This window comes from Cariama cristata, unplaced genomic scaffold, assembly GCF_000690535.1.
Source record: "Cariama cristata isolate BGI_N322 unplaced genomic scaffold, ASM69053v1 scaffold7206, whole genome shotgun sequence".
Lineage (NCBI taxonomy): Eukaryota > Metazoa > Chordata > Aves > Cariamiformes > Cariamidae > Cariama > Cariama cristata.
Genome location: NW_009620288.1, coordinates 4,176 through 14,479, shown reverse-complemented (window position 1 = coordinate 14,479; position 10,304 = coordinate 4,176). Strand labels below are relative to the sequence as shown.

At 42.0% G+C, this 10,304-nt stretch overlaps 2 protein-coding genes across 2 annotated transcripts in view; one reads left to right on the top strand and one right to left on the bottom strand.

The window, feature by feature from the left end:
• The window catches only part of AASS (aminoadipate-semialdehyde synthase), a 27,556-nt gene extending 27,268 nt beyond the window's left edge, over positions 1 to 288 (top strand). Inside the window, exon 23 of the mRNA XM_009701563.1 lies at positions 170 to 288. Within this exon, the coding sequence (XP_009699865.1) occupies positions 170 to 288 (119 nt within the window). The remainder of the gene's footprint in view (positions 1 to 169) is intronic.
• Positions 289 to 7,210: 6,922 nt separating this feature from the next.
• Positions 7,211 to 10,304, bottom strand: part of LOC104162752 (receptor-type tyrosine-protein phosphatase zeta-like) — a gene marked incomplete at its 5' end in the record, with an annotated part of 7,010 nt that continues 3,916 nt past the window's right edge. The window contains 2 exons of the mRNA XM_009701562.1: positions 7,211 to 8,255; positions 9,935 to 10,070. Of these exons, the coding sequence (XP_009699864.1) occupies positions 8,115 to 8,255; positions 9,935 to 10,070 (277 nt within the window). The remainder of the gene's footprint in view (positions 8,256 to 9,934; positions 10,071 to 10,304) is intronic.

The following is a 10,304-nucleotide window of genomic DNA, read 5'->3' as shown; positions in this document are numbered from 1 at the left end:
CCCTGCGTTGGGTGGGCGGGAGCCGTCTGGAACCGGTTGTGTCGGGTACGGGGCAGCCCCGGCCTCTCCTCACAGAGGCCGCCCCGCAGCCCCCCTCTTACCAAAGCCTTGCTGAGTAAACCCAGTAGAACACTTAACATATATATTTTTTTCCCTACCTTTATTTCAGGTGAAATAGATGCCAAAGGCATGGTTACACCGTTGACGAAGAATGTTTATGGACCAATACTTGAACGTGTTCGGGCAGAAGGCATCATGTACAGTACTCACAGTGTTATCAAACAGTAACTGGGAGCAGTGGATTGAATGAGGTTTTGGCTTTGTTTGGTTCCCCCCCCTTTAAGAATCTCAGTTTGGACCAGCTAAAGGCGGTACCTGCCGTTTCACACTCAAATGATGCCTTCCATAAAACCAATCGCCTGACTTAGAGGGAGAAGTTGTAGATACCCAGATGCATGCATTGTGGTATTTTCCTCTTAAAACTGTTACGCTTTCATGTATGTGTTTCAGCATCAATCAGATCTTTCCTAAAATATCTCGGAAGGGGTTGTGTTTTTTTTTTTTTTCGTTAATAGAGTTTATCTTCTAAGTGTATAGGATTATTATTGAGACAAATTTAAGCTGAAAGAAAAATCTATTAGTGGATTCTTTTGAGGTGGAAAAGTCTGGTTAATGAATTCCATTAAGTTTGATTGTTGATGTGGTAAAAATAACTCATCAGAACACCAGAGATGAAAGTGACACTTAAATGTTAAGTCTTGTCGTCCCTTTCCTTTTAACAGTATTTGTGAATGTTTTCACAATAACAATATGCAAGAAATAGTTTAGCAATTCTGCACTACTAGCAAATAAGATCCTGTTAAATCTTGAAAAATGTTTGGTTGTTAAATATTTGAAACTTAGTTCTTAATATTTTAAAAATATTTTAAAAATCCCTTTCTTGTGAATGTGAACGTAAATTAATTGGAGGAGGGAGGAAGTTTAAAGCAAGCCTCCCCCCCATACCCTTTCCCGTTCCAGAGTGGAAGCTGATTGCAGTGTGTTGAAATACCTGCTGTTACTGCCTTGTGCTCTGAAGAGAGCACATTAGCATTTAGCTCTGCAGCGAGGAAGGGCATTCTGAAATACAACACAGTTAATGTGCTTAGAAGCCGCTCCAAATGAGATTTTCCCACTTACACTGTGTGCCTCGTCCGGGTTAAGTACTGTTACAAAGGGAATAGACTGTGTAGTATAAGCAGCTTTGAAATGCAGTAGGCTTAGAGGTTTAAATCACTACTTTTTGAGTTGGCTTCTGTCCTTTTGCCATCACGCTTTTGAAACGTTCGCTCGGGAGCTGATCTATACTACTCAGTACCGTGGCACTTTAGGCTGATGAGAGTTTGCCAGTGTACCAGCTCATTTGATGCTGCACAGACGCGCCAGCCCGGCTCTAGCAGCAGTTTAGCCGCATCAGCCCCGAATTGAACTTTCAGCCTGAGCGCAGCTTCTCTCTGACAAAACATCAGTTGCCTCCTTCCAGTTCAGGGCTGCTTCTGTGGCTTTTGCTCAGGGATTTCTACACCACCTTGCAGTGCGAGCGTGGCTTGGACTTCACCAGTTAGGTCTGTGAGGTGTAATGCCGCGGGCACGTACCATTTGCACTGGTACCTGCGCAGCTGCCTGGAGCTCCCCTTTTCTAAAGCTGAATACTGACGCTGGAAGCTGTCTGCTTTCAACTTTGCTCACAAGCGCACTTTGCTGATAAACGCACAGCCTTTTACCTCCTGAGAAGCATAGTGCTATTATCACGGTTCCGAGGGGCTGGAATTCCAGGTGTTGCTCTGCCCAGTAGGAAAAGCAGCCATAACAACAGCTGAAGTTTTGATCCCCAAATCTTGCTACTCGGGATTTGAATTTTCTTTGTGTAGATGTAATGAAGTAGCAACTGCAACAAAGAGGAGGGTGAAAGGAGCCAAAAGGAGAAGGAAGAACTCGGGGCGGAGTGTTGCTGTCAAAGAGGAGGGCTTTTTATACTGAACCACTGAATGCTTTTGTACTGTCAAATTTGGATTCCATTACGGTGCCATGCGTGTTCTGAGTATCGGATGAAACCCTGGCTCCACTAAGTTGCTTCGCTTCCCACTGACCTTACAGGCTGTTGGTCGGTTGTATGGCTGGTACCCGCAGCTGGGGTAACGATGGAGCCTGCATTGAATGTTCCACTTTCTGCTGCCTCCTCCTTCCCCTGGTAGATTAAAGGCCTATAACGAAGGGTTAAAATCAGACTTGTATCTGCTGGTGCCTTCCAGTCCAGTGCTTGGTGAGACCAGGGTTTCACTCGAGAGTTCTCTTTTCCTTCATTTACCCCACAAATACACAACCATGGGGTTGTGACTATGTATATATGCACGCACCTTGCTTGCTTTTCTGCCTAGGAAATGCAGTATGCAAAGAAAATTGAAATTTTTTACAAGTATGGAATCTCTTTGGAGCACTAAAAGAATGAGCACCGCACAGCGTTCTCTACAAGAAACGCTGCTACAGTTTTTGAAACATTTTGTATCGGAATACATTTCTGTTTCCCAGTGCAATGCTGCTTTTTGTTTTCTAATTTTACACTTAAATGAATTTATTGCTCAGCTTTTTGAATGAAGATTAGACTTCTCAGTTATCTTTGCTTATTATTGGAAAGATAATTGTATCTTATACACACGATTGCTTGAAAAATAAATTTGAAATCCTGTGTTTTGTTGTTATGTCATCTTTACAGTCTAAGGAGATATATATGAATGGGATTTGTTTTTTTCCATAGATGACTATATTGAAAGGGTGTCTACACATGGACTTCTCTGGACATGAAATACCTTTCCATACTTCTTGCTAGACTCACAAGAGGAGACTCTTCAAGGATTGTTTAAGCATCCACATCTAACACCCATCTATATATTCATACACATATGTATCTCTCTGTACCTAGACATCATCTTCAACTATAATCTTAAGAGATGCAATTTTTTTAGCACACGTTTTGTGCCTGGGCACGAGGACAACTGCTGAGTGGAAAGCTACAGAACAGTGGATGTACAATGTCTCCCTGTGCCCTAGAAAGAAACGACAGCTTGGTGTCTCCCTGTGGTCTATCTCTGCTTGCGAGCCTTGCTTGACTGCCTATGTGGTTTGGTTTCTACTGTCACTGCCTGGGCCGAAGGGCTCTTAAGCAGGCTGCAAGGAACAGATTGTTTGTCATTGTGTGTCTCTTATTTTTTTGTTTTGGAATTTATTCTAGTGCCAGCTCTCCATGACAGGTAAGATGCTGGTTTCTTTCTGAGATGGAGGTGCTCGAGCCCCACTACACTCAGACTGCCTTCCTTGCCTCAGTGTTTCATGCTCTCTCAGCCCCGGCATTTCTGTAGATGAGCATTACATCCCTTTCAGGGACTGGAGCACAGACGTGCGATGGCCAGACAAAGGGCGTAAGCTCATGGCACAGTAGCTGTTTAAGGGGAAAAAGTCTGGGGTACAGTGGCTGTGATTACGCTGCAAAACTAACAAGAGGAGGGGGAGAAAAAAAGAAATTTAGCTTTGAGTGTCCAGCAGAATTTATCAAGACCACCGCCAATACACTCTGACTAAATTACAGCGTACAGCTTGTGACTTTCCTGAAACAAGGGAATTCATTCTGTAAGCCAGAAGGGGTTTTTTCCCCCACTTTTTTGGGCTCTGAAAGGAAAGAATGCAATTTGGAAACAGAAGGGAATTGGAGTTAATGTGGCCAGGTGTTCTGAGAGAGACTTCTCTTCCCTCTTGTCCCTTTGAAAGTCCATAATCCAGCAAAGCAGAAACCTGTGAAACAGAAACGGATGGTCAGGGAAGCAGCAAGAACTAAGACTGTAAGCTAGGATGCCTCAGACTCAGGGTAGTAGTTGGGTCTCCGTTTCTGTTTTTAACCCCAAGGAGACAATATTGCGCCTCTCCTCCCCAGCCCTGCTTTGCTTATGCTTCAGAACGATTACAGAGAGAAACGAGCTTAACTTCGCTAAATTCATCTTGAAGTAAGCATTTACCACAGACAATTTCAACCCCTCTGAAATTACACACGTTATCCTAGGATGTGGCGATGAACTGTACCAGGTAAAGCATTGTCATAAAACATTGCTAACTACTTTAGTCAACTGGTTTTCAAAGTCTGTACTAAGGTCTTTAACTACTCCGCTCTTGTACTGGTAGCTATGAGTTTGTCTGACTTCTACTCATTGTTTATTGCTGACTTTTGTAAGGCTTTTCCCTAGGTATTAAATCTCAACACCACCATCGCTAAATCGCTAAAACGTTGGTGATGTTAATAAATTACGTAAGATTTTTTTTTTTTTTTAACTCTCTACTCACCTATGATTTCTTGGGAGGAAGCTCCCTAATCAAGTGTTCCTTGGCACACGTGACTTCTGGCTTTGTAAGGGAAAAAAAATTCTGAAGCTGATGTTGTTTATTAATATCCTACTTCTTGCAGGAGATACATAACATCTTTTCCACACTTGACCCAGTTTGAAAAGGTAGGCTATAGGTCTTTTGAGTCTGTAGCTTGGATTACAAGAAAAAAATTAATTAGAATATGGCCTTTGTCTGAGAGAGGAACTGACACGCATTTATTAAAATCTGTAATCCATCACGGTTGAAGATTATAGAAGATTTTTTTTTATGATTCTTATTTTTTTCTAGATCAGAACCAATATGTGTGAGTAAAGAGATTATCCTAAGCACTTATGTTTTAAATAACTTGTCAGCATGCTAAGATGAATGTGATTACAAACATCTCTGGAAGAAACCTTGAACGACAGCCGATTCCTTGGATTATCATTTTAAAATGTCTGCAAAATATTTAGGTTGAAAGGAACAGTTATATCAAGATGGGATTTTAGAAAGGAGGATTCCTTTTTCGTTTTTGGTCCATAGAGGCTTGAAAAACATAGTCGAGTTAATTGGCCTCAAAAAGACTTCGTAAATACAACTGTATGAAACTGTAAATACATTAACAGAAGATACCAAAATAAAAAGCATGACGTTATGTCAGGCTACAAGCCAGTTTTCCTAAAGAAAAGGCTGGAGAAGTAGCACACGAGCGTTATAGTTTCTCTTGTTGTGTGCTAATGTAGTGAAGTGCAGAAGTACAGACTAAGATGATTATGGAATATGGTCCGCAAACAGCCGTAAGATCACAATTAACCTCTCCCTGTGGGCACCCCTAGAGATTAAGATAGGAAAAATTGTTTCTGTATTTTTGGAATGTGAAAGGGAGGATTATGTATCACTGCCCTCGTTAGCCTAGATGTGCAAATGGAGGGTGCCGGTCAACCCGACTGCTTTAGAGGAAGCAGTAAGGAACCCTCAGGCCACTTGGAAAAAGAAGATACACCCCTCCTCAAAAAGCAACCCCTACACCTCTTTGTCTACGCCAACTTTGTGCCTGAAAGCTGTGAAGAACGTGTATGTGTAATTCAACCATGTTAAAAAAATGGGGAGTTATGTGAGGGAGGGCCAACCTCAGCTGGAGATCTTTTGGAAAGAAAAGCTTGCAAGGCCAGGAGCACCAAGACTGATAATGCCACGTACGGCTGAAACGATCTCCAAGTGGCAGCACCAGCGTTTTCAGATTTGGGTATGTCTGTAACAAAACTGAGGCCCATGAAGAAAAGGCAGTCGGGTAATTAGGTGGTTTATCTGCAAAGAGACAGAGAGACCAGGGTGGAGAAACAGAGGGATCAAGGTGGACAGGGAAAGAATAAGCAAGGGAAAATGGCGAGAAGAGGGGTAAAAGGGGCTGCGTGCAGCTAAGTACCCTTGCCCCTCTGTGCCCTGTGCCTGACCACTGCCCTCTGTCCTGCCGCCGCTTTAAGTCCTATTCCTATTCCCTCTGGGATGAATCCTGTTTCTACCACTCTGTGTGTATGTCTAGACAATTATTTTTTTTTTTTGAGAAGAGGACAAGAGGAGGAGAAAGTCTGCTTTATGGCTAGCTATTCTGTCAGTCTGTGCCATTCTGTCTCCTGGTCTAGCACCTTCACACTCATTTGATGTATCAACGTTATGAGAATTGTTTTTAAAGTTTCCACTGTTTAGATTCCACTAAACCTAAATTTGTTTTAGCTTTGCTGCAGCTCTGCCTATCCTCAATCCCACACTCCCAAAGGGGTCTAGATCTATCTGCTGACAGACTGAGATCCCTCACACACCCTTGCATTAGGAATCAGTTGACTCAAATCCCCAAGCCCTCACAGAATCATAGAATCGTTATGGTTGGAAGAGACCTCAAAGATCATTAAGACCAGCCTTCTACCCAACGCCCCCATGCCCACTAAACCACGTCTCGAAGCGCCACATCTAAACGTTTTTTGAACACCTCCAGGGATGGTGACTCCACCACCTCCCTGGGGAGCCTGTTCCAATGCCTAACGACTCTTACAGTGAAGAAGTTCTTCCTAATATCCAACCTGAACCTCCCCTGGAAATTGAGTCTATCAGGTCTGTCTTCTCCTAGCCTTAGTTTTCGTCTGTGATTGATAATGTCCATTAGTTTCTGTGGCATTCTCATCCAGAACAGTCTCTCTGCTCTCAACATTTCTATGTAGCAACTGAATGTACCAAAAAGTCAGACAATAGTTACTCTCATGGCCTGTGTTCGTTTCAAAGAAAGATCCTACAGCCTCCACAGTGCTGCAACCGTCAGTACCACCAGTATCTTTTCTTGCTAGTTCAGAAGGTCATAGAAAATAATTGAGTGGCCAAGTTGAAACATTTTGCTTTTGTTCTTGCAGAGATTATTACTTGCTTTATTGCTTCCCAGAGTTTGGCTTTTGGTTTGCCAAAGGAAGCAGCAAAGGGCTCAGCAGCCAAATGAATGATCCGAAGCAAAGCCAGCATGGAGGAGTCTTGTGAGGGGTAATTAAGGCAATTTGGAGTTCTGGGATAGCCCATTAGCCTGTGGGCGACCACAATGGGAGACGTGCAAGGAGAGGCTAAAAAAAGGAGCTAAGGTGGACACTATGGGTACAGGTGGAAGTGGAACAGAGATTAAATAACACAAAAGTTTTCCAAAAGTGTCTTCAGAACTCGCAGATTCCATGGGAAGAGAAACCATCTCCAGGTCAGCCTTGAGGCCTTGGTCTTGTAAGTAAAAGCTCTCCTACGTGACAGTGACGGCTGTTTACCGTGTGTGGAAGGACAGCTAAGCATGGACTGGAATATTTATATTTATTTTTGCAATGCCGTAGGTAAAAACAATTTAACAATGCCAAGTACAGGTGTTATTCTCATAAAAACTTCTCATTTCAAAACAAATGATTTCTATATTTCCCACAAAAAGTTAAAATCACATGCAGCTCTATGAAGGTTAATTGCTTAAGATGCACAATTGTATATCAGAAGACTTTGTTAAAATAAAAACATACCGGACTACATAATTTTAACGAGGCAATTACACAGAACTAGAAAACTGACTCTGTAGTAAAATATAAAAAATCTACAATTATAAATATAAATTTGGTCCATGGATCACTACAGAAGTAGCAGTATTTACAGTAAGTATCAGACTACTATTCTAAATGTCTAATTGAAGTCTTAAAATGTTGAATGTTACAGAGAACAGTATTTTATTTACATTCTACTATATTAAAAGTTATATTTCTAGCAAATGTAAATTGTTATAAATACAGCAAATAAATCAAATACTAAACCCATGACATGTTTGTAATTTAGAATCCCCTAACATCTATAAATATGATAATTTTAAGTTAAAAGTAAAGCCAGATAAATCAAAAACTAATACTGAAAAAACATACCACAATTCAATTCTTAGAAACACTGTAAAAGTCAATCAAGTTAGTCCAGACATAACGACGTATTACAAGAAATCTTTCAAGAAAAGGCACACATTGTTAATGATAAAAGTTCCACAGTAAAGTCATAGGTAACAGAAATGACTGACTGACTGCGTAACGGTTGGGAACTGATTATATATATAGTGACTGCACAGATTCCCCCCCTCCCACCCCCAAAATATAAAACTGAAAATAATAATGGTAAACTCCAGGTGTGACTGGTGTGATGTAGGTATGTGTGTGTTTAATGTGATGTGTTAATTAAACTAAAGATTCTAAACTTTCAGCTGCATTCCCATCAGGTAAAGCTGAGCCGTTACTGTCCATAGATGCCGAAGGGTTTTCTTCTTGCCTTGTGCTGACAAGGCTGAGAATAGCTTTGTACAGAAACTGGTATTGTTCCTGGGGAAGAAAAGAGGATATAGTCAGGGTGCTGTCAGAAATAATAGCACTAGATTATCTTGTAACACTGTTACTCAAAATTAATTAGCAAGCTGATGTGTCAGGCTGTTAATGTACCCTGCTCTACAATGTACTGTGTTACTTAGCAGCTTTACTAATTTTCTGACTAACGGCTCCCCCTGTACACAATGTAAAGCACAACATTAAGGATCACAGTGCAGGGAGGGGAGAAAGTTGTATTTTAAAAGAAATACTATGTGCCGAACCTGATCCTTCTTCAAGTCAATTGCAAAGTTCCCATTGACTGAATAGGGTCAGGATCAGGGCTACTGTTCGTCTGTTGGCTTTTTTGCCCCCTTCAATATGTTCTCTTTTTCTCCTCCTCTGAATTCTATCCAGGCAGATTTTTTTACATTTTTTTTTTTTTCTTTTTGGTACTTGCAGTTACTGTTTATGTTTCTGAAGACCCTGCCAGGAAGAGAGATGAGATTTTGTGGGAAGATTCCCAGAGGATGTCACTGCCTCGAGGAAGCGGAGGGGTCTGGGCTGGGTGTGGTGAGGAACGGGGGGTGCCAGAAGGCAGCCAGACGGCAGCCTGGGCTGGGGCGGAGGAAAGAGCGGGATGGTCTGTGCTGGGAGAGCGGGCACGGTGAAGGCTGTGCTGCACCAGGTAACAGCAGATGCTCTGAAAGGGCACAGGAATATTTTGGGTTCTAGGATGGCCATATGAGGATAAAGAACTTCTGTGATGGAAGGAGTGAGGAGCAGTAAGACAGACTAAATAGAGTGGGGTTTGCGGTCCGGACTATTAGGCTGGACTAAGAGATACGGGTTGAAGGAGCAACGAATTTGAAAATCTGCAGGAGGAGGATGGGAAACTGGAAATCTGAGAGAAAGGGCCCAGGTATTTGCTGGAGGCTCCTGGGGCAAGAGGAGTGAAGGTCCTGACGGTGCTGCCGAGGTGGGAAGCGTTCCCATTTTCACTTCACCATCCACCATGCTCCTCAGTCTGGGCGAGTTGGGCAGGGCAAGGGGTGGACACATCTTTCAATCCTGTGTCATGTCCTGGTTTTGCTGTCAAAAATGTGATAATGCTAACCCTAACCTTTCATTCTTAAAGCGTTCTCCTTATTATACTCATTGTAGCTCTATAGCAGTCAGATTTGTAGTGGTATGACCAAAGGGGCAGGGTTCATAGTTTTCACTTCTGTGATGAATTTTCATTTGTATGAGACTGACTTAGAAATTCTTATTTGTTACACTTTTCATGTTCTTTTTTTCTTTCTGTAAGCACAGTGACAATGGTGTCAAGTGACCATTCAATGGATCATGAAAGATCAAAGTCCATCCTGAAATGGAAAACTAGGGTAACTGCTTCAGGGCCTACGTGGAGTTTCTGCTGAATTAAAACATGACATAGTGCAGATTTTATAAAGGTGGTGGCAGCTCTGCACATTTTGCATGTGACCACTTGATAACCACATAACAGGTTTTCAGTGGAAATACTTTGTTTTGGAATAAGCAGCAGGTCCACTACAGCACCTCTGGAAGACAGTTTTGATTAACTTATGCAGGAACTAAGACACCAATGGTTCAGTAATGTTGCCCTAAGATCTAAGTATGCTAACAGTACCACACATAGGAAAAAAAAAAAAGCACACATTTTGCTTATTACTTACAATGTCTGTAAAGACTCCAGGCCTCATCAAATTTATCATCTTCGCTACCTGGTAAACATCCACTGAATTCTCATTTTCCAGTTGATGCATCAATGTTGTTAATGCACAGAAAGTGCCTGCTGTCACCCCTCCATGCCTTTGTAAAGTGAAAAACAAAACAAAACAAAACACACACAAAAAAGTCTCTAGAAACGGGATCAAGTTTCTACAGCTGGAGAAAATACAAAATCCAGGGTAAAGTGATAAGATGAATTTCTGTCATGCAATCTTTACACTTTCTGAAAGAGGCCTGCCCAGCAGTGCCTTAGCACAACCTTCACGGCACCTGGCTCCAACTTCTGAAGAGCCTTTAAAAGGCAGTCTTGGAGTT